We start from the raw sequence: 24,324 nt of genomic DNA, 5'->3' as shown, positions 1-24,324 counted from the left end.
CCCTTTCCCTGTTGCTCCTGATGGTGGAATCCAAGTCACTTATTTCTGTTGCTTTGGGTGCTGGACAGATGACTCTACTGACCCATACTATGCACCAGAGCCTGGTGCTGGCAGAATGGAGTGTGTGAGCAGCTGATGTGGCCTCACAGGGCCCTGAAAGGTTGCTATGCTTCTGACAATGTGCCGAAAACCTCAGAGCACCCCTACGCTGCCTATCACATGCATTTCTGTAATGCTTGTCAGCTGAAGGTCTCAAAGCATGCACTGAACATAGATGAATTAATCCTCCCAACTATCCCTATAGCACATCATTATCATTATCCCCATTTTACAGAGGGGGAAACTGAGGCACAGATAGATTAAGTGAAAGCAGAAAGCCTGCAAGAAATGGAAGCTGGCAGGGATCAGCAAGAAATGCTACGTTTTGGAGATCAGACAGTGTAGGGATAAAGTGAGAACTGCCAAAAGCCAAGCAGAGTTGGACCTTGCAAAGGGAATTAAAACCAGCAGTAAAGAATTCTATAGCCATATAAATAAGAAGAAAGCAAGGAAAGAAGAAGTGGGACCACTAAAGCCTGAGGATGGGGTGGGGATTAAGGATTATCTAGGTATGGCCCAACCCCTAAACAAATACTTTGCCTCAGTTTTTCACGAAGCTAATGAAGAGCTTAGGGGTAGTGGCAGGGTAGCTAATGGCAATGAAGATATAGAGGTAGAAATTACCACATCCGAGGTGGAAGTCAAACTCAAACAGCCCAATGGGACTAAATCGGGGGGGGGGTGGGGGGGAAGATAATCTCCATCCTAGAATATTAAAGGAACTGGCAAATGAAATTGCAAGCCCAGTAGCATGGATTTTTAATGAATCTGTAAACACGGCGGTTGTACCCTATGCCTGGAGAATTGCTAATATAGTTCCTATTTTTAAGAAAGGGGAAAAAAGTGATCAAGGAAACCACAGGCTTGTTTGACCTCAATTGTATGCAAGGTCATGGAACAAATTTTGAAAGCGAAAGTAGTTAAGGACATAGAGGTGAACGGTAACTGGGATAAAATACAACATGGTTTTACAAAAGGTAGATCATGCCAGACCAATCTGATCTCCTTCTTTGAGAAGATAACTGATATTTTTAGACAAAGGAAATGCAGTACATCTAATCTACTTGGATTTCAGTAAGGCATTTGATACAGTTCTACATGGAAAATTAGTTAAATTGGAGAAGATGGGGATTACTATGAGAATTGAAGGGTGGATAAAGAATTGGCTAAATGGGAGACTACAACAGGTCGACTTGAAAGGTGAACTGTCTGGCTGGAGAGAGATTACTAGTGGAGTTCCTGAGGGATCGGTCTTGGGACCAATCTTATTTAACATTTTTATTACTGACCTTGGCACATAAAGTGGGAGTGTGCTAATAAAATTTGCACATGACACAAAGTTGGGAGGTATTGCCAATACGGAGGAGGACTGGAATATCATACAAGAAGATCTGAATGACCTTGTAAACTAGAGTAATAGAAATGGGATGAAATTTAATAGTGCAAAGTGCAAGGTCATGCATTTAGGGATTAACAACAAGAATTTTACTATAACCTAGGGATTTATCAGATGGGAGTGACAGAGGAGGAGAAAGACCTGGGTGTATTGATTGATGACAGGATGACTATGATCCGTCAGTGTGATGTGGCTGTGAAAAAGGCTATACAGTCCTAGGATGCATCAGGTGAAGTATTTCCAGAAGAGATAGTGAAATGTTAGTACCATTATCCAAGGCATTGGTGAGACCTCATCTGGAATACTGTGTCCAATTCTAATCTATGTTTAAGAAAGATGAATTTAAACTGGAACAGGTGCAGAGAAGGGCTATTAGGGCGATCTGAGGAACTGGAAACCTACCTTATGAAAGGAGACTCAATGAGCATGTCTTGTTTAGTCTAACCAAAAGGAGGCTGAGGGGAGAAATGATTGCTCTCTATAAATATATCAGAAGGATAAATACAAGGGAGGGAGAGGAGTTATTTAAGTTAAGTGCCAGTGTGGACACAAGAACAAATACTTATAAACTGGCTGTCAACAAGTTTAGGCCTGAAATTAGGGGAAGATTTGTAACCGTCAGAGGAGTGAAGTTCTGGAACAGCCTTCCAAGGGGAGCAGTGGGGCAAAAAACCTAACTGGCTTCAAGACTGAGCTTGATAAATTCATGGAGAGGCTGGAATGATGGAATTGCCTACAATAGCATGTGGCCCATCAGCAACTACCAGTAGCAAAATCCCCAATGGCTGAAGACTGGACACTAAATGGGGAGGGCTCTGAGTTACTACAGAGAATTCTTTCCCAGTTATCTGCCTGGTGGGTCTTACCCACGTGCTCACCATCTAACTGATCACCAGATTTGGGCTTGGTAAGGAATTTCCCCCGGGTCAGATTGGCAGAGAGAGACCCTGTGTTTTTGTTGCCTTCCTCTGCAGCATGGGGCACAGGTCACTTGCAGTTTAAACTCGTGTAAGTGGTGAATTCTCTGTAACTTAAGGTCTTAAACCATGATTTGAGGACTGCACTAACTCAGTCAGAGGTTAGGGGTCTCTTACAGGAGTAGGTAAGCGAGGTTCTGTGGCCTGCAATGTGCAGGAGGTCAGACTAGATGATCACAATGGTCCCTTCTGACCTTAAAGTCTATCAGTCTAAGTGACTTACTCAAGGGTATGCACAGTGAGAAATAGGATACAAGGGTCCTGATTCCTAGGTCCTTGCTCTAATCATTAGGACATGCTGCCTTAATGGTTAATAAACTCAAAGGAAATACAGGGACTGAAAGACAAAGACATGGCAATCTGTGTGCCCAGGAACGCAGGAGCCAGCTCTCCTTGTCACCATCCCTGCTGGAGCCTAGTCTACATTAAAAAAGGCTGGCTGGCATGGTTATGCTGGTTTAGTTGTACCGGCAAACCCTCCTAGTGTACATTCAGTTGTTCCAGCAAAAAGAGCTTTTGCCAGTATAGCTTATTTTGGTTCCCTGAGCAAAATAAGTTATACAGCAAAAACACTTTTATGTAACTGAGTCTACACTAGGACTTGAGTCATAGAAATGTTGCAAAAAAATCACCCCATCAGTCAACCTTACTATACTCGTTCCTAGTGTAGACCTTGCGTAGGACAGTTGTCACTGTCACTGCCATAAGACCACTGGCCTAACCCTTACTGTGACCATGACAGCCTTTGTTTTCTAGGCTGGCTTTTGTTTCATTTCAAGCTGCAGATCAAACTACCCAGGGAACATACCCCAAAGATCAGAGAGAGGCCCTGGGTTCCACTCTGACCCACAGAAAGGTGGGTTGGCTGTGTTCATCCAGAGGGCAGAGGTGGCATTATCTTCATTCCCATGCCTTTATAAGCCAATGATAGATTGGGCTGTCTCCATAATAGACTTGCCAGAAAGCAAATGTCTGCACAGACATAAATCACCAGCAGACATGCAGAGCTCCTCAGCTAAAACATCTGCATAGGCTTGAGGGATAAAGAAGCAGGATCTTTTCCTTCTCTCTCTTTGCTACTGCAAGTATTATTTTGACAATTTAGTGTGTGTGCCTGCATGTGTGTGAGAGGCGAGGGTATGGTAAATGTTTGGCTTGTGTAGGGATAGTATGCATTTCTGGAGGGGCAGAGGGAGTGGTACATCTGTGTGTGCATGGTAGCTTGTGTATGTGTGAGTGTGTTTATGCATAAGAACAGAGTGTGTATTGGGGTGGGAATGATGCATGTGAGGGAGGATTGAGTTGGGGTGTCTGTGGAGAGTGTGTAGGTGACAGTTGGAGAGGGTAGAGGGTGTTTGTATAGGAATGATGTATGTGTCTGTAGGGGTGTGTAGGATAGGGTTTGCTTGCATCCAGGGGGTTTGGCTGGGGTGTGTGTCATCAGTGCTGGTGTACTTCTCTGCCAAGGTGTGGGAGCAGAGCATGTTGTGGGAAGAGAGTGGTATATATGAGAAGATGTGTGGGTTTGTAGGGTGGACAGGGCACAGTGTGTGTGTAGGATATGAGTGGTTGGTGTGTGAGAAGGACGTGTATATCTGTGGGGGTATGGGAGGGTGATGGTGGAGGTGTTCATGACTTGAAAGGCGTTTATGTGGATGGAGTGTGTGTGTGACAGTGCGTGCTTGTGGAGTGCGTCAGGTTGTGGCGGGCAGGCTTGTGATGTTGTGCAAGGCCCCCTTCTGAAGTACTCTGGGTACATCACAGCCCTGGCTCCTTTGCCGTCTGTTTCCAGCTCTTTGAACTCATATTAAACACTCCCCATTGGATTTTGTTCAGTGCCCATCCTTTCTGCCCTGACAAGGGGGCTCCCTGCACTCCTTAGCGCACACTGGGAAGTGAGGGCGGAGGCTGGAATACGCAGCACTCTGTCAGGCCCCCAGTGACAGGAAAGGCTCTGGCCCAGTCGCCTGGTTTGGAGCCTGGGGGTCCCATCCCTGGATCCCTGTGCGTTTTGTGGGAGTGAGTAGGAGCCCTGCTGTATGGGAGGCATGGCCTCTCTGACCCCTCACTACCTGATCACGAAGCTGTGAGCATCGATTTCTCTCCCGCAGCCACTGTTCAGCAGGATCCCTGAGTTGCCCACAATGGCACAGGTCCGGAAGTGCTTGCCCTTCAGGGGCGAGGTCCTTGGCAGCAGCTCATAGAGGTTCTGTGAGACATTCATGGTGCTGTCCCGGTCAAAGATGTAGTGTATGACGTCCCCGGGCTTCAGGGTCCCCTTCAGCACTGAGATGTCTTTCTCTGCATCCAGGAACTTCAAGATCTGTTTCCTTGGGAAAGAAAATAAAACAGATATAGGGAAAGCTTGCGGCACAGCCTATGACTGCAAAGCCCTCTCCTCCTGCCTGTTTATGCTCCACAGCCTGGCTGCAGAGAGACTGACAGCCTTCAGGAGCAACTCAGACTTTGGCACCTTTTCCCACCTGCTACCACATGTATGCTATAAAATGGTGCCCCATCTTAATGTATGCATCTCCCATGCCCCCCTTTCCATTGGAGGAGGTCCTTAACAAGCCCATCACTGCCAGTCTGCTCTCCACCAGCAGGGGTCACTGTATTTACCCCCAAGGTGGCAGATTTCCTTCCCCCCATGAGTGGCTGATCATGGTGAATCTGCAGCGCACTCTGGCCCCCACTTGTCTCCAAAAGTGGAGGCTCAAGCGTGTGTCGCTCTGTTAATGCGAGGCCACGTGGCTGAGCTGGGAATTCGTTTCCAAGTGATCGCTTACAGATATGATGGCTAGCCCAGCAGGAGAGAAACATTTTATTTCTTTCTTGACTTCTTTAGATGATATACAGAGGCAATTTGCCAGCTTGCACTGGAGAGGACCAAATCTGTCTCTTGTCCTGTAGGTAATTACCAGTACCTGATCTTCAAAGAGAGTGTCTGGTTGTGTCTCCATCTGAATGAAGCTGGTTTAATGTGCTTAATGCTTTCATTACTTCTGTCAACAACAGCTGGTGATGAAGAGCCATTTATTACTACTTCAGCTCTAGAGAAAAGAGAGACAGAGAGAGGGGGAGCGACATGATCCGTTAGCTTCCCAATGGCATCTCTAATCGCTCTGAGGTGGCTGGGATTCAAACTTTTGTAGAAAAGCAAAATTGCAGTTATTACCTGAGCAGGGAAGGAAAGCCTATTTATTCTCTACTACACACACACACACACAAACACAGACACAAACTCAGACACAGACATACACAAATACACACAGATTTACAAACAGACACACAAACACAGGCATACACAGACAGACTGATACACACACAGACTCAACAGGCAGACACACAGATATACAGGCACTCACACAAACAAAAACACACAGAGATTCTCACAGAGACTTAGACAGACACAGGCACGGATTCACACACGGAGATGCTATACACAGACAGCAAACACAGTCCTGCTTACAGATGATGACACAACCAGATACACATCCACCCATACGCATGCCCGTCTCACAAATGACAAATCAGATCCACCTGTTGTGCTGGGTTAAATTCACATCAGAAAAATGTGCTCTTTACTTCACCCCAGCAAGAGAAATGAATTTAGCGGAGATGCTGGGCATCGGTAGTACTGGCAAATGCCCCATTACAAACAGCAGGGCTCTTTGATAACTTTTCTTCCCTTCAGAGGAGAACAATGAGATTTCATGGCATCTACTTTGTGCTAGGGCACCAGACCCTGGCAAATGACTGGTCGGGGAGGGCCAGAGAGCAGTCAGGTACCCAGGTGTTGCAGCTCTGGAGATGATCATTGTGAGACCCCAAATTTAATCACTGAATCAGCAAAACAATCAAGGCCCCAACATTTCAATTCAATTTGCATCAAGTGGCATAAATGATGGGAACCGCTGCACTCTTTATGCCTGCGAGCCTCCCTCCAAAAAGAATAACCGAGAGGCTTCTCAGGAAGCAGACTACGTGTGTGCAGCCCAGAAAAACCCTTCACACCCCAGAGTATACTGAAAAATTCACAGCCAGAGTGTTTGCTGCCAGCTAAGCAGAATGTCCCTCCTCATTGCAAGAGGCCACTCTCAGCAGGGAGAGAGTTGGCAAATAAAGAGATTTACACCAGGCAGGTAAACACCCCAGAAGGAGAGGAATTACCCCTAGAGAGCACTCTAGGAGACATGGGGTGAGAGTAGAAAGGGATGCTTTTGAATGTATCATGTAAAACTGTCCTGACAATGAGCTACGGCCGCTGAGGGCATCATGACATAAGGCTGTGTCCATTCACAATGATGCAATGTGTGGTACAGCAGTGCCGTGTTGATTCCATTCCTTCTGGAATGCTGGCTGCTCTCCGTGGGCCACCTTGGCAATTCACTGCCAGTTGAGAGGAGGCTTGTTTGCTTCAGGTACAGATGGGGAATGATTGACAGGAGATCTCAGGCACAGGTGAGGATATTTTGGGACTCCTGCTACTTAATATTTAGGGAGGCAAGCTGAATATATTTCTAGATGCTAGTTGTCACTGTGTGTATATATGCAAAATAGCAAAGTATGATCTGTGGAGACTGCCAACAAGGCTAGCTATCAATCTTGCACTTCACCACATAATCTGATCTCATGCAAGGCAAATTTAGAAAATGCAAAAAATGCCAAAGTTAATTGAGTGGAGAAAACCTTCCTAGCAATAACTGATTTTTTTTGTGCTTGATGCTTTTCTTATTTTGATGAAGTGTGTGGCATCACCATGTCACAATGCAGTGCGATGACACCTAAGCTACCCAATTATAGCACATAACAATGTAGTGATGACATGGGATGATCTTGCAAATGATCTAGAAGGCACTGAATGCCTGTAGTGCCACAGAATGACTTTGTGATGGAGTGATGCCTCTGTGTCATTGAGTGCCATTATGATGCAACAGAATGACAGTCTGATGTCATAGAAAGAAATCCCTTTTGTAATACCATGGTGGAAAATTGCAAAGGTGGCAACTTTCCCACTGACTTATTCTGTACAATAAGTAACTCTCTTCCATATTCTCAATCACTGTAACTTGCAGATCCCTGGTCATTTGCAAATAATTATTGCATTGAATAGAGGGGGGAGAGTGATTAAGAAAATGTAAAGCACAAGGGAAAAGAAACAGATAAATTTGCAAAATAGGAAGAGTACCATCCAGCAAAGAAGAAGAAGAAGATTAATAGCTGCCTTAGAGCAAAAACAAATGAACACAAAATCTAATTTACAAACCTATTAGATTTGCTATGTAAGCTGTTCACAGCTGATCTGATTGTACCTCTGCCTCCAGAATTCCTGTAAGACAAAAGAAATGCATTATTTATAAACCCAGCTCCTCTTTGCAAAGCATTGTTCAACACTCAAGAGATCCTCAAAGCTGCTATATTCACACTTCACGCCATCCAAAATGGCAACATCTAGGGGTGGTTGGGGAGGGGTTCTCATGCCCTTCTTCAAAGTGGTGCCCCATTGTGACTAAACCAAAAGTGGGGAGCAACCCCCTTCTGGTAGTCCAAAGAATCAGTTAAAAGTCATTTGCATTAACCACTTCAGAGTGCAACAGGCTTCAACTAAAGGGCCTGATCCTCTCACCCTGACAAGCTGCACGTGGAGCAAGACGGGGGTGGGCAGCACAGGATCTTTAAACCGCCTTTATGCTACCCTGATCCTAAGGTAGGCCACAGGTCAGTCCAGCCCAGTTTCCAGCATGCCCCTCTAACTTACACTTGACTGCCCCAATGTGGCAGCTGCGCATCAGAGGGGAGCAAGGATTCCCTAGCCATACCCTTTTTTGCCTGACCATGTTCATATAACAGTGACTAGAAGTGAGAGTCACATAGGAGCTAAATTTCCAGCCAATGGTCACGTGTAGTAACAAAAAATCTCCAGATGGGCCAGAATCCCAGACCCAAACAGCTTCATAGAGAGGAAATTTGGATCCGAATCCTGATCTGAATGTCATGGCTTGGGCCAATCTCCAAATAGAACTGTGTGTCTGTAGATGCCCCTTTCACCTAAGGATTTCATAGTACTTCATGTTAGCCCAGTTTTACAGGTGGGATCCAGAGGCTGAGAACGTACACTGGAGTCTTCTTTTTCCTCAATCCCCATCCCATCCTGTCCTGTCCCTAGAATGTTGTCAGCGTGGATGAGGGGAAGGATTAGTTTAATGGAGGAGGGTGCTTTTTTGGTTGGTTATTTCTGTGGGTTCATACTCTGAATTTCAAACTAACATCAAAACAGCCCAGAGTGCTAGGTTTTTGCACGGTGTCTGCCACTGCCACAAATTCTCAAAAATAGCTTTGGTCCCCCGATGAACGACCATTCCATGGCATCTCAGCCTTTGACAGTGGATCCCAAGGGCCCACTGACTCATTTACAAGCCCTGGCTGGGGTGGACAGCATGGCTCCAATCTGGTCCTGATCATTTCTCTCCAGCAGATTCCAGTTGAGTGATGAGTAACTGCTCTTTATCCTCCCCAGCCCTCAGAGGCTAAGCGCCTCAGTGGTCAGCCCTGGCCCCCATCCTTTACAATGTACAGAAGAGCACTTTAGCAGAAATGGTCAGATTCCATGGCTTGCCCTGCTACTAGCATGTTGACTAGACCCCTGGCTGGACTACACCTCCCATCATGCACCTACAATGTGCCACACAGCTTAGTCAGAGGGAGGACTGCACTGCATCATGGAAGCTGTAGTCTGGCCAGAGAGCCCAGCCCACTGGACAGAATGGTGTTATCAAGCAACGCAAATTTCAGCTCCCATGAGGCACCACACCACAATAGAGAAATGCAGTTTAATGTTAAACTGACTCAAAATAAATGTTTTGGGTCAGTACAGCAATCCAAAATATTACATTACCATTCGAACTGACCTGAAAGGAAATATATCATGTCAGTTTTCCCAATGGAAAATCAAAAATTTGCAGCAAAATCAAAATTTGTCCCCAGAAAATTTTGATTTTTCCAAAACTCCATTTTCCATCAGAAAAATTCCCAACCAGCTCTATTAATAATAACCTCACCCACCATCACAGGTGTCTGACTTCCAGATCATCAAAGCTGTGCACAGCCTAAGGGTCACACTAAATACATATCTGCTTCTCAAGAACTAGGTAGCAGCAACGGCTAGGAATGCCTTCCTCTATCTCCAGGTCACCAGGAAACTTCACGCTTCCCTCTCAGAAGAGGACATGGCAAACAAGATCCACTTCTAGACTTGACTCCTGCAACTGCTTTTATCTTGTGCTGTCAGTTAAGGCCAACCAAAAATCTCCATCCTGTCCAACAGACAGCAACCCACCTCCTGGGTGAGTCATGGGGAACACATCACACCAGTACAATCTCCACTGGCTTCCTGTGCCCAAGGCTGGCTCCAATTCATAGATTCATAGATTCATAGATAGTAAGGTCAGAAGGGACCATTCTGATCATCTAGTCCGACCTCCTGCACAGTGCAGGCCACAGAATCTCACCCACCCACTCCTATGAAAAACCTCACCCATGTCTGAGCTATTGAAGTCCTTAAATCATGGTTCAAAGACTTCAAGGAGCAGAGAAGCCTCCCTCAAGTCAACCATGCCCCATGCTACAGAGGAAGGCGAAAAACCTCCAGGGCCTCTCCAAATTGCCCTGGAGGAAAATTCCTTCCCGACCCCAAATATGGCAATCAGCTAAATATTAGTCTATGAAAACCTTCGGGTCAGACTGTGGTACGTTATCACAAATAGTCTCAATGAAATCATGGGGACTATTTGGTACAGACTATTATGGGTTGGACTAGATTCCCAAATTAAGCCTTGTCAATCATGATCCTGAGACCACTGCACTCACCAGAGACACAGAAACTAGATCTTCCCAAAGTCAGACTCTTGGGAGCCGGAGGTAAGACATTTCTAGTGCTGGCTCCTAGGCGAATGCAACATTCTACCGGGGAGAGGGGGAAAAAAACAGGACAAGTGTCCAATCTGCTGACTGCAGAGCTCACTCCTTCTTTAGCCTGGCATTCTTAGGGAATTGGCCCCCAGTTCCTACTGATGCTCAACAGGAGTTGGGCATGTAACTCTCTTAGACCCATTGGAAAATAACAGCTTTACATCTTTTGTCCTTAGTTTTCTGTGCCCATGGCCCAGGTTCTAGATGATTGTGCTCTGTAAGTACCAAAGCTGCTCCAAAGATTTGTTTGAAATGTTCAGCTTTTCAACTGGACATTTTTTTAATGAAAAATTCCCTTACGGGCCTGTTTTCTCCCACAGCCCAGCTGCACCAGTCCCAAGGGGATAAGCAACAGAAAAGAAAAGAGTACTGTACCTCCAGAAATAATTTAAGTTTGGAGTGAAAACTCAGGGAGCTAGGAGACAGGTTCCTTGTTTTATCTGAGCGGGATCCTCACCCCCTCTTAATATCAAATCCTCTGAGCAGCTCATCTGGGACATGTTGCTTTGGAGCATGCCATCATATGCAGTTTCCTGCTTCCCATAGGACACTGTATATTATCAGACTGAAGGGATCCCTCCTGTAACAGCTTTTTCATTCCTTTGACAAGTCTGAGAATCAATTGCTATTTCATCTCGTCAAGGGGGTGGCAGGGTAGATTCATTCAGAGAACATTTATCAAGCATCCATTTTAATAAGGTTCACTGCAGGGTGTAAGAGCAGTCTAGATTAGTGTGCAATCTGTGCATCCTTTTCAAACACTTGTCCTTTGAAGAAGCTGCCCAAATGGGATTCACACTCCCTCACACTCTCTGTAATACAGATAGGAACTGGATTAAGGGCTTAGAAAGGGAAACGAATAAGTGGTTGCCCAAAATCTCTGCAACACACAGGAAAGGGGAATCCTTAGAAATTAGGAGATGGAGAAGACCCTTGTGGCTGCGGCTGTGTTAAGCTGAGAAGATGGTTAATCAGTGGGAATGATGTCAGTGGAAGAACCCAGCTACCTAAGGACAAAGCTGTATTGACCCTACAGTCATGTGACAAGAGGGAATGTAAAATGTGATGCATGGCAGATGATCACCCCGAGCCACTTGTGCAGAGTTCTATTTCCAGTGCTCGCTGGTTAATAACCTGATAGAATAACTTCAGGAGAAAACAAACAATGGTTCTGCCTGCAAATATTTCTTGTATGTGCTTTCCCCTTTTTCTCATCAGTGTTTGTCAAGTTTTTCTCCCGAGGGTGGATTTAAAGCTCATAGTCTGGTGGATATGTGAATGCCAGTCATCCGAGCCCATCCGGGGTTGGAAAGGTATCCTCCCATTTACATCTCTAGCCTGAGGGCATCTAAACCAGTTCTGGTGACTGCTCTCACATAAGGGAATTGCAGAAGAACTCTACGCCCTATGTCTCCAACCTGGTGGCATCTCAAATGAGGGACAAGGTGTGACCTGATGGCAGGAGTTCAGGCAAACATTTTGTTTCCCCAGCTGAAACATGCAGCAGACACCCAACTTGAGGACATCTGCAATGCTAGTCATGGTCACTGGAGCAGGCACACAGCTGGCATAAAGGATTCTGGGTGGCACTCTCTTGAACTAGGTGGGCAGCTGAAATGCTGCCCATGGTGACTGCGCCAGGCCCTGAGCTGATTTCGTTTATTCTTCACCATCACCTGAAGCCTCAGGTGTTGACCACTGGTTTGGCATGACATCAGGCTTGATGGATCAATGGTCTGAGATGGGGAATCTTGTTTCCCTCCAGTGAATAAATACTAAAAATACGGTTGGACTCTGCACCTTTTCCTCTTTGCACTCTAACATTTGAATACTTTGCCCACATCTCCTCTCAGTGTACGGTTCAAGTCATCATGCAGCATGAACATGGTCTGCAGGGCTGCTCGTCTCTTCCCAGTTGGGTCACTGGGCAGCTCTCCAGTGGTGACTGTCCAAGCAAATCTACTGTTTAGACACCATGATCCTGACAGGCAAAAGATTTCCCCAGGTTTTTCATGCTCACAGACCACACATGCAGGGCAATACCCCTGGGCCACTCCACTTCACTGCCCTGCAGAGAGGAAAATACTAAAAGGTGCTAATTAAAAGGAACAATCAGAAATTCAGCCCATTTTACTCTTGCTCAGTTGATCCAGACTTAAATCTCTCAGCCTCATGTGGTAAAGACCAACCACTATTGAAGTTATACGGACAGACGTCGATGTAAAAAGCTTCCTAATGCTGCATGGCTGTATTCACTTATTGATCTAAGTGTTATCAATGATCTTACAGTCAGTCCCACAGCATACTAACCTGCTTCCCAATTCCATTCTCATAGTGCAGGTCCTTTGACTTCTGTTTGGAGATGTGTCCCAGTGACCAAGTAGCATAGCTGTATGGTAATTCTATATCATGGATGAGTACTCTGGGCCCTTTTATTTTCGCTTTGAGGTAGTAAGGCTGAATTTGGGCTATGGAAGGTGTTATGTTGGCCAAGAAGTGCTGTATACAAATGTAAGGTGACATGATTTATATATCACAGGATGGGGATGAAAGATTGTCCCATAGTTCAGACTCTAGAGTAGAATGAATCATTTACCATGAATAATTTATTTGAAGAATTTTCTATTCACATCTTGTTTGTGACCAGCCTGTGATTTTTCTCAAAGGCACTTTTTTTCTGAAATGATTTACTTACTTTTCTTTGGGAACCGTTCTTAGACTGTAGCTTATTCACAAGCTGTGTGTTGTGAGTTTTTGATATGCAAGTTCCAATCTGCTTTGATTGGACTACTAGGTCATGTTGCATATTAGGAAGAGTGGAACTCGGGAGGCAGTTTTCTGGTTCAAATTCTCAGGATTACGAATTTGAAATATACTCCAATATCCACTTAAAATTCACAGTTGCCATAAACATCCTTGCCAGTCAGCTCATTCACTAGAATATTCATGGAAAATGAATACAAAAAAGGGCACAGTAAAAGCGAACTTGCTGAAAAATTACAAACAAAGCTCAATGTGTTTTTGCAATATTTTTGCAATATTCACCTCGTTTTAGTGGCTGTATAGCTAGTTCTGCCACAGACTTCCTGAGTGACCTTGGGCAAGTCATTTTAGCTCTGTCCCTCAGTTTCTTCATTTGGAAAATGGAGACAATCATAGCTACATAGTCCATGGGGGTGGGGAACTGTTAAACTAAATTCAAGCCCTTTGATATTCCCAGAAAACAGGTTCTATCAAGGTACAATGTATCATGGTTATAAGTGATGATCTCAAATACTAATTCATTATGTTCCACCCCCCTCCTTTGAGCCAAGTACATTTGATCATCTCCCTATTATAGATAGGGTAGGGAAGGTAAGTGACTTGGCCATGGTCACCCAAGAAGACAGTGTAAGAAGCAGGAACAGAAACTCACACACAGTTATACAAACAAACACTCAGGCACAGATTTACACAAACAGAGACATAAACTCATACACAGCTTTACATCTTCATCATCTGGACCCATGGAAAAGAAGTCCTTGAGGAATTCCACCATGATTTCAACTAATTCCATCCCACCATCAACCTCAGCCTGGACCAGTCCACACAAGAGATCCACTTCCTGGACACGACAGTGCTAATAAGCGATAGTCACGTAAACACCACCCTATACCGGAAACCTACTGACCACTATTCCTACCTACATGCCTCCAGCGTTCACCCAGATCACACCACACGATCCATTGTCTACTGCCAAGCTCTACGATATAACTGCATTTGCTCCAACCCCTCAGACAGAGACAAACACCTACAAGATCTCTATCATGCATTCTTACAACTACAATACCCACCTGCTGAAGTGAAGAAACAGATTGACAGAGCCAGAAGAGTACCCAGAAGTCACCTACTACAGGACAGGCCCAACAAAGAAAATAACAGAACGCCACTAGCCATCACCTTCAGTCCCCAACTAAAACCTCTCCAACACATCATCAAGGATCTTCAACCTATCCTGAAGGACGACCCATCACTCTCACAGCTCTGGGAGACAGGCCAGTCCTTGCTTACAGACAGTCCCCCAACCTGAAGCAAATACTCACCAGCAACCACACACCACACAACAGAACCACTAACCCAGGAACCTATCCTTGCAACAAAGCCCGTTGCCAACTCTGTCCACATATCTATTCAGGGGACACCATCATAGGACTTAATCACATCAGCCACACTATCAGAGGCTCGTTCACCTGCGCATCTACCAATGTGATATATGCCATCATGTGCCAGCAATGCCCCTCTGCCATGTACATTGGTCAACTGGACAGTCTCTATGTAAAAGAATAAATGGACACAAATCAGACGTCAAGAATTATAACATTCAAAAACCAGTTGGAGAACACTTCAATCTCTCTGGTCACTCGATTACAGACCTGAGAGTGGCTATCCTTCTAGAAAAAAACTTCAAAAACAGACTCCAACGAGAGACTGCTGAATTGGAATTAATTTGCAAACTGGATACAATTAACTTAGGCTTAAATAGAGACTGGGAGTGGATGGGTCATTAGACAAAGTAAAACTATTTCCCTATGTTATTTCTCCCCCCCACCTCACCCCCACTATTCCTCAGCCATTCTTGTTAACTGCTGGAAATGGCCCACCTTGATTATCACCATAAAAGGTTTTCCTCCTCCCCCCCTTCCTGCTGATAATAGCTCATCTTAAGTGATCACTCTCCTTACAGTGTGTACGATAAAACCCATTGTTTCATGTTCTCTGTGTGTGTATATAAATCTCCCCACTGTATTTTCCACCAAATGCATCCGATGAAGTGAGCTGTAGCTCATGAAGGCTTATGCTCAAATAAATTTGTTAGTCTCTAAGGTGCCACAAGTACTCCTAGCCTTACAGAAAGACACAAACACATGCATACACAGACACACCTACACACACACACACACAGACTCAATATGCAGACACATACATATACACACACAGACACACACACAAACAGAAAAAACACAGATTCTCAGACAGACACAGGCACAGATTCACACAGAGATTTTATACAGACAGCAAACACAGTCCTGCTCACAGATGCTAACACAACCAGATACCCCCCGCCCCCGACACACCCCATCACAAATGACAAATCAGATCCACATGTTGGAATGGGTTGAATCCACATCAGAAAAAAATGGCCTTTCTGTTACCCCAGCGAATGAAATGAATTTAGCTGAGATGCTGGGCACTGCATGCAGGAATTTGTACTAGTGGTAAATGCCCCATTATGAACAGCAGGGTTCTTTGATAAGTTTTCATTAAAATCAGACCATCTTTGCAAAGCCTTTTGATATTGGTGAATTGGCAAATTCCCACCAAAAATATTTCACTGATGTTTTTCTGACTAGCTGTAGATTTGGGGTTTTGGCTTGGCTCTTTACAGAGATAGGAGCCAACTGTAAGATTTGGGTTTGAAGTATGAAATCCTCATCTGCACCCCAAAATGTGTAGGTGCTCGGATCTGCAATTTTGCATTGGGACCATGCCCAGGTGTGATGCTGTCTGGTGAAAGTTCGGCCTGAGTCCAACAAGCCTGACTGTGAATGGTTCAGCTAGGCTTCAGTTTATATATGAACCTTTCATTTGGACATGTGATTCTGGCTTGAAAATTAATTTGGTTTGTCTCACCCTGTTCTCCATTGGAGCATATCGCAATACAGCACAGCTGGCTCAAGACAAGACGATCTGTGGAACAGCAGTGGGTGCTATGCATGAGGAGTGAACCGAACGGACAGAACAATGGGGGAGCCAGGAATGGACTAGCAGTGGGCATCAGAAGTGAAGTGGGGTGCACTGGCAGAATTGTGTCGGGTCTAGGACTGGGACAGCAGCGAGTTCTGCAGGTCAGGCTGGTTGAGGTAATTTGCAGAGCTTGTTGGGTGCTGGCCTGCAGTATGCTTGGTTCTCATAGGGTGACCAGACAGCAAATGTGAAAAATTGGGACAGGGGGTGGGTGGCAATAGGAGCCGAAATAAGAAAAAGACCCCAAAATTGGGATTGTTCCTAAAAAATCGGGACATCTGGTCATCCTAGACTCTCACCACCTGTCTTAGTCCTACATTTCCGTAAGTACTAACCTGACTCACAAGTCAGAAATAAAATCCAAAGTCAGTAGAGAAGTGAGGGGATCAGAGAAATATTTTTGACGCTTGAGGTCAGATACTTAAAGGCCTCCTCTGATGCCACTCCTCCCAAAGCCCAGATTTGTCACTACCATAGACACATCTTGCTCAAATGTATCCCATTTCACAACCCACTGTAAGGAGTCAGAACATTTGATATTAGCAGATTGTCCATCTCCCCCTGCCCAACTTTTCAGCAGTGGCCTTTGCGCTTGTCACTGCAGGGTATGAAAAAGACCAAGATTGAGCGGACATTGGAGTGGGAACCATTAGAGAGACCTGTCAACTCCCACTCTCTTGGCAAGTGAGGTTCTCTCTTTTGGGATTAGGAAATTGTGAATGCATTTCTCTGCTGGGATGAAGGACCTGGCAATGTGTCTCAATGAGACATTTGAAATCTTGCTTACAAATGTTTAAAATCTCACTTGTTCGTGTAGTCACAGCTTGACAGCCTCGGTGTTAAAACCTTCCTAAATATTAGATGCTATTTTTATAGCTGTGAGCTTAATTCCAGCTAATGTCATGAGACTGAATGCTAGAGACCGCGTCCATGCTGAGCATTTCAGGGAAATTCCCGCACCCTTTCTGTAGGGCTGATGCAGCTCCAACAGGACTAGCACCAAGGGGAGTGCTGGTGGAGATGAGCCACTGATGAGGTCTAGAGCAGGTCTACAAGACACAATGGTAAAAATGCTGACTTCTGAACTATGCTACATCTCCCAACTTTGCTTGCATCAGTGGAGGAGCACTGGTGCTAGACCAGTGGTGGGAGAATGTTCGACAAGTCTCCATGCAGACATGGCTATGCCATTCAGATGCTGACTTCAGTGGAGCCACTCCAGGTCTGCCTCCATGTAAATGAGAGCAGAATTTGGCTCTCAGTTTTCTGCCTTGTCACAAATAAGTGTTTGTCTCATTGCAAGTGTAACCTGAAGACACAGGAACCGAGACCCCGGCCTAGTGCCTAAGAGAGGAAAAGCGAATTACGTTGAAGTGCTGACATGGGAAAATCAGTGAAGAATCAGTATGAAAGGAAAAAATCTAAACACAGAAGTGCAGCTGAGGTAGCCTAAAGTGCGGCAATGAGAGGGAATCCTCAAACTGCCTTTCACAAGGACATGATGCTGGGATCTATTTTCATTGATGGTGATGGGAGCTACACAGCGAAACCCCTTTCCGTTGCTTTCAAACAGGCAACCTAAAGAACAAACAGATGAGAAAATGGCACTTGGTGCAACCAGATCAGCACTTGTCATGGGTTATCTCAGTCTCCTTTGGTATCTGTCTTGGTGTTTATGGGTATGGTTACCGGGTAGCAACTGTGAAAAAATGGGACAGGGGGTGGGGGTAAAAAGGCGCCAATATAAGAAAAATTCCCAAAAACCAGGACTGTCCCTTTAAAAATGGGATGGATGGTCACCCTATTTATTGAGCACCCAGCCCCAGGAGATCTTGGTTCTAGGTTCTTGACTCTTTCTCTTTCTAAAACTATCTTACTGTCTCTTTAACAGGTTTCAGAGTAGCAGCCGTGTTAGTCTGTATTCGCAAAAAGAAAAGGAGTACTTGTGGCACCTTAGAGACTAACAAATTTATTTGAGCATAAGCTTTTGTGAGCTACAGCTCACTTCATTGGATGCATTTGGTGGAAAATACAGAGGGGAGATTTATATACACACACAGAGAACATGAAACAATGGGTTTTATCATACACACTGTAAGGAGAGTGATCACTTAAGATGAGCCATCACCAGCAGCAGGGGGGGAAAGGAGGAAAACCTTACATGGTGACAAGCAAGGTGGGCTATTTCCAGCAGTTAACAAGAACATCTGAGGAACGGGGGGGGGGGGGTGGTCGGGAGGGAGAAATAACATGGGGAAATAGTTTTACTTTGTGTAATGACTCATCCACTTGTCTTAAAACAATGAGCTAGATGGATAAAAAAGGAGGCATCTCTGAAGTGTCAGGTTTCAGATCCACACACGCCCAATATAATGGCAATGGGGCATGACTTATCAGTCATTATTACTCTTGTTTTACAAAAAGAAAAGGAGTACTTGTGGCACCTTAGAGACTAACAAATTTATTAGAGCATAAGCTTTCGTGAGCTACAGCTCACTTCATCGGATGCATTTCGTGCTGTAGCTCACGAAAGCTTATGCTCTAATAAATTTGTTAGTCTCTAAGGTGCCACAAGTACTCCTTTTCTTTTTGCGAATACAGACTAACACGGCTGCTACTCTGAATCTTGTTTTACAGTAAAAGCAGTAGCATGCATCAGGAAGTGGAATTATCCACACATTTCACATCACCATTCATCTATGCGTATTCCTCATTTATCCCACAGCCACTCTTTCAATGGTAGCATTGGCTCTTTTTGGAGCAGAACACCTCTGCCTGCACCCCTCCCCCCCATTTGCTCTTACTTCATCACAGCTGAATTTACACTAATGAAACACCCAGCAAAGGAAGACAAGAAGCAGCCACACAGAGTTCAGAGAGAGAGACTCGGGTTATTTTGCTTTTTTTTTTAGTTTACTTGGGTAAAAAAATCCCCTGAAAACCCTAATAGAGACTTGGACAGGACTGGAGGAAAAATCACTCTAAGACTGACAAGTACTTCACCTCTGAGACAGAAGCCGCAGATCAGAGTGCCTAAAAGACCTAAGCAGACCATGAGTGCTCCGTGGACCACAGGGAGAGATCCTCTGGGCCAGGAGTGTTATAAATTCAACCCATCAAGTTGTCACTCCAGACTTGTCAACACAATCAGGTTAAAGCATACAAGCATTCAGCCATCATAACTGACCCCCAAAGCCACCCCCTGTTGTTTCTTCTGCCTTACAGCCGCAAACAGGAAACAAAAGCAAAAGCACTGGCAAAGCATCAGCTAATGCTCAGTGAGCACTCAGAAGCCAGACACAGCCCTGTAGTGGGATCTGAAGCTGGCCAGGCTGAGGATCTGTTGCACTGTGAGGGGGACTCTCAACTGACAACCGTCTGCCAACTGAACCGGGAAAGCTGAGTTCTAGACATTGGTAGCAGACACACGTCTGCATATAAAGAGATAGTAACGGTGTCCCAGGGTTTAAACATTTTCACCAGCAACACCTTGCATTGCACTTTCAACTGAAGAAGTAGCCAAAAGAGACTACAGACCTGGTGAGTGACAGTAGAAACCCACACCACTCGAAGGGCGAGGTGCCACTGTGTTCTGCAGCCGCTACAGCTTCCAGAAGCTGGATCAAGGGCAGGTTTACAATAATCCAGCCAGGAGGCATGGCTGGGAGAGGCCAGCTTTATGCCGGAGAGGAAAGGCCACAGTCTCCTGGAAATGGGCACTACAGGCTGCTGTTATTCTGTTATAAAAATAGCCGGAGCCTCGCGAACCAGCTGAGCGGCAGCGAACCAGCGGAGCAGCGGGGACAGCAGAGCAGCTCACAGCAGGAGTTTGCCTGGGACTGGTAAGTATCCGAGTGTGTGTGTTTGCTTGCTGAGGAAGTATCCGAGCGTGTGTTTGCTGGGAGGGAGCCTGAGTGAGTGTCTGATTGGCTGCTAGCCTGCAGGGGGCGGGCATTAGGGTGTCTGTGTGTTTGCGTCAGGGAAGCCTGGCTGTTTAAAAATAGCCAGAGCCTCGCGAACCAGCTGAGCAGCGGGGACAGCAGAGCAGCTCACAGCAGGAGTTTGCCTGGGAGTTCGCCTGGAGTGAGCCCAGTGAGGCTTACATCTTGCCAACGTCTCTGAGGAAGCTCATAGTAGGTAGGTGATATGGAAGGGGGGGGTTCAGCTGTTGTGACCTGCACTGGATGTGCCATGTTTGTCTTTCTTCCACAGGACAGAAGCAACTTTGTCTGTACAAAGTGCAAGCTGGTCTCCATATTGGAAGAGAAGATTGAAGGTCTGGAGCAACAGGTAACGACCCTGCGTTGTATACGAGAGACTGAGGATTTTCTGGACCAAACTCAGGATAGCCTTCTAGGGGCACAAAGCTCTAAAGATGTAGAGCAGGTTGCACAGAGGAGCCAAGAGGCCAGTGAAGAAGCTTGGCAACATGTGACCTCCAGAAGAGGTAAGCGGAATGTCCGGGTTCCAGTAACACAGACACAGGTAACTAACCGCTTTCATGTTCTCTCCACAGGTACCAATGCGGAGAGTGGACCAGATGATACGTCTGGGGGGAGAAAGCGGAAGGAGACTCCGCTGGTTGGGAGGCATGAGATGCGATGTCCTGAGGTTGGAGGTTCCACGACCACCACTCCCAAGAGGAGAAGGCGGGTGGTGGTGGTCGGGGACTCTCTCCTCCGGGGGACTGAGTCATCTATCTGCCGCCCTGACCGGGAAAACCGAGAAGTCTGCTGCTTGCCAGGGGCTAAGATTCGTGATGTGACGGAGAGACTGCCGAGACTCATCAAGCCCTCGGATCGCTACCCCTTCCTGCTTCTCCACGTGGGCACCAATGATACTGCCAAGAATGACCTTGAGCGGATCACTGCGGACTATGTGGCTCTGGGAAGAAGGATAAAGGAGTTGGAGGCGCAAGTGGTGTTCTCGTCCATCCTCCCCGTGGAAGGAAAAGGCCTGGGTAGGGACCGTCGAATCGTGGAGGTCAACGAATGGCTACGCAGGTGGTGTCGGAGAGAAGGCTTTGGATTCTTTGACCATGGGATGGTGTTCCATGAAGGAGGAGTGCTGGGCAGAGACGGGCTCCATCTTACGAAGAGAGGGAAGAACATCTTTGCCAGCAGGCTGGCTAACCTAGTGAGGAGGGCTTTAAACTAGGTTCACCGGGGGAAGGAGACCAAAGCCCTGAGGTAAGTGGGAAAGCGGGATACCGGGAGGAAGCACAGGCAGGAAGGTCTGTGAGGGGAGGGCTCCTGCCTCATACTGGGAATGAGGGGCGATCAACAGGTTATCTCAAGTGCTTATATACAAATGCACAAAGCCTTGGAAACAAGCAGGGAGAACTGGAGGTCCTGGTGATGTCAAGGAATTATGACGTGATTGGAATAACAGAGACTTGGTGGGATAACTCACATGACTGGAGTACAGTCATGGATGGTTATAAACTGTTCAGGAAGGACAGGCAGGGCAGAAAAGGTGGGGGAGTAGCACTGTATGTAAGGGAGCAGTATGACTGCTCAGAGCTCCGGTACGAAACTGTGGAAAAACCTGAGTGTCTCTGGATTAAGTTTAGAAGTGTGTGCAACAAGAGTGATGTCATGGTGGGAGTCTGCTATAGACCACCGGACCAGGGGGATGAGGTGGATGAGGCTTTCTTCCGGCAACTCACGGAAGCTACTAGATCGCATGCCCTGATTCTCATGGGTGACTTTAATTTTCCTGATATCTGCTGGGAGAGCAATACAGCGGTGCATAGACAATCCAGGAAGTTTTTGGAAAGCGTAGGGGACAATTTCCTGGTGCAAGTGCTAGGGGAGCCAACTAGGGGGAGCGCTTTTCTTGACCTGCTGCTCACAAACCGGGTAGAATTAGTGGGGGAAGCAAAAGTGGATGGGAATCTGGGAGGCAGTGACCATGAGTTGGTTGAGTTCAGGATCCTGACGCAGGGAAGAAAGGTAAGCAGCAGGATACGGACCCTGGACTTCAGGAAAGCAGACTTTGACTCCCTCAGGGAACAGATGGCCAGGATCCCCTGGGGGACTAACATGAAAGGGAAGGGAGTCCAGGAGAGCTGGCTGTATTTCAAGGAATCCCTGTTGAGGTTACAGGGACAAACCATCCCGATGAGTCGAAAGAATAGTAAATATGGCAGGCGACCAGCTTGGCTTAATGGTGAAATCCTAGCGGATCTTAAACATAAAAAAGAAGCTTACAAGAAGTGGAAGCTTGGACATATGACCAGGGAAGAGTATAAAAATATTGCTCGGGCATGTAGGAAAGATATCAGGAGGGCCAAATCGCACCTGGAGCTGCAGCTAGCAAGAGATGTCAAGAGTAACAAGAAGGGTTTCTTCAGGTATGTTGGCAACAAGAAGAAAGCCAAGGAAAGTGTGGGCCCCTTACTGAATGAGGGAGGCAAGCTAGTGACAGAGGATGTGGAAAAAGCTAATGTACTCAATGCTTTTTTTGCCTCTGTTTTCACTAACAAGGTCAGCTCCCAGACTGCTGTGCTGGGCAACACAAAATGGGGAAGAGATGGCCAGCCCTCTGTAGAGATAGAGGTGGTTAGGGACTATTTAGAAAAGCTGGACGTGCACAAGTCCATGGGGCCGGACGAATTGCATCCGAGAGTGCTGAAGGAATTGGCGGCTGTGATTGCAGAGCCCTTGGCCATTATCTTTGAAAACTCGTGGCGAACGGGGGAAGTCCCGGATGACTGGAAAAAGGCTAATGTAGTGCCCATCTTTAAAAAAGGGAAGAAGGAGGATCCTGGGAACTACAGGCCGGTCAGCCTCACCTCAGTCCCTGGAAAAATCATGGAGCAGGTCCTCAAAGAATCAATCCTGAAGCACTTAGAGGAGAGGAAAGTGATCAGGAACAGTCAGCATGGATTCACCAAGGGAAGGTCATGCCTGACTAATCTAATCGCCTTTTATGATGAGATTACTGGTTCTGTGGATGAAGGGAAAGCAGTGGATGTATTGTTTCTTGACTTTAGCAAAGCTTTTGACACGGTCTCCCACAGCATTCTTGTCAGCAAGTTAAGGAAGTATGGGCTGGATGAATGCACTATAAGGTGGGTAGAAAGCTGGCTAGATTGTCGGGCTCAACGGGTAGTGATCAATGGCTCCATGTCTAGTTGGCAGCCGGTGTCAAGTGGAGTGCCCCAGGGGTCGGTCCTGGGGCCCGTTTTGTTCAATATCTTCATAAATGATCTGGAGGATGGTGTGGATTGCACTCTCAGCAAATTTGCGGATGATACTAAACTGGGAGGAGTGGTAGATACGCTGGAGGGGAGGGATAGGATACAGAAGGACCTAGACAAATTGGAGGATTGGGCCAAAAGAAATCTAATGAGGTTCAATAAGGATAAATGCAGGGTCCTGCACTTAGGATGGAAGAATCCAATGCACCGCTACAGACTAGGGACCGAATGGCTCGGCAGCAGTTCTGCGGAAAAGGACCTAGGGGTGACAGTGGACGAGAAGCTGGATATGAGTCAGCAGTGTGCCCTTGTTGCCAAGAAGGCCAATGGCATTTTGGGTTGTATAAGTAGGGGCATAGCGAGCAGATCGAGGGACGTGATCGTTCCCCTCTATTCGACACTGGTGAGGCCTCATCTGGAGTACTGTGTCCAGTTTTGGGCCCCACACTACAGGAAGGATGTGGATAAATTGGAAAGAGTACAACGAAGGGCAACGAAAATGATTAGGGGTCTAGAGCACATGACTTATGAGGAGAGGCTGAGGGAGCTGGGATTGTTTAGTCTGCAGAAGAGAAGAATGAGGGGGGATTTGATAGCTGCTTTCAACTACCTGAAAGGGGGTTTCAAAGAGGATGGCTCTAGACTGTTCTCAATGGTAGCAGATGACAGAACGAGGAGTAATGGTCTCAAGTTGCAATGGGGGAGGTTTAGATTGGATATTAGGAAAAACTTTTTCACTAAGAGGGTGGTGAAACACTGGAATGCGTTACCTAGGGAGGTGGTAGAATCTCCTTCCTTAGAGGTTTTTAAGGTCAGGCTTGACAAAGCCCTAGCTGGGATGATTTAACTGGGACTTGGTCCTGCTTTGAGCAGGGGGTTGGACTAGATGACCT

General features: G+C 46.2%; 1 protein-coding gene across 1 annotated transcript in view; it reads right to left on the bottom strand.

The window, feature by feature from the left end:
- The window catches only part of ST8SIA2 (ST8 alpha-N-acetyl-neuraminide alpha-2,8-sialyltransferase 2), a 54,877-nt gene that overhangs the window by 20,613 nt on the left and 9,940 nt on the right, over positions 1-24,324 (bottom strand). The window contains exons 2-4 of the mRNA XM_038419442.2: positions 7,742-7,804; positions 5,400-5,525; positions 4,545-4,802 (exon numbers count right to left, since the gene is read on the bottom strand). Coding sequence (XP_038275370.1) covers positions 4,545-4,802; positions 5,400-5,525; positions 7,742-7,804 — 447 coding nt within the window. The remainder of the gene's footprint in view (positions 1-4,544; positions 4,803-5,399; positions 5,526-7,741; positions 7,805-24,324) is intronic.

This window comes from Dermochelys coriacea, chromosome 10 (assembly GCF_009764565.3).
Source record: "Dermochelys coriacea isolate rDerCor1 chromosome 10, rDerCor1.pri.v4, whole genome shotgun sequence".
Lineage (NCBI taxonomy): Eukaryota > Metazoa > Chordata > Testudines > Dermochelyidae > Dermochelys > Dermochelys coriacea.
This window is presented reverse-complemented; position numbering and strand designations above follow the sequence as displayed.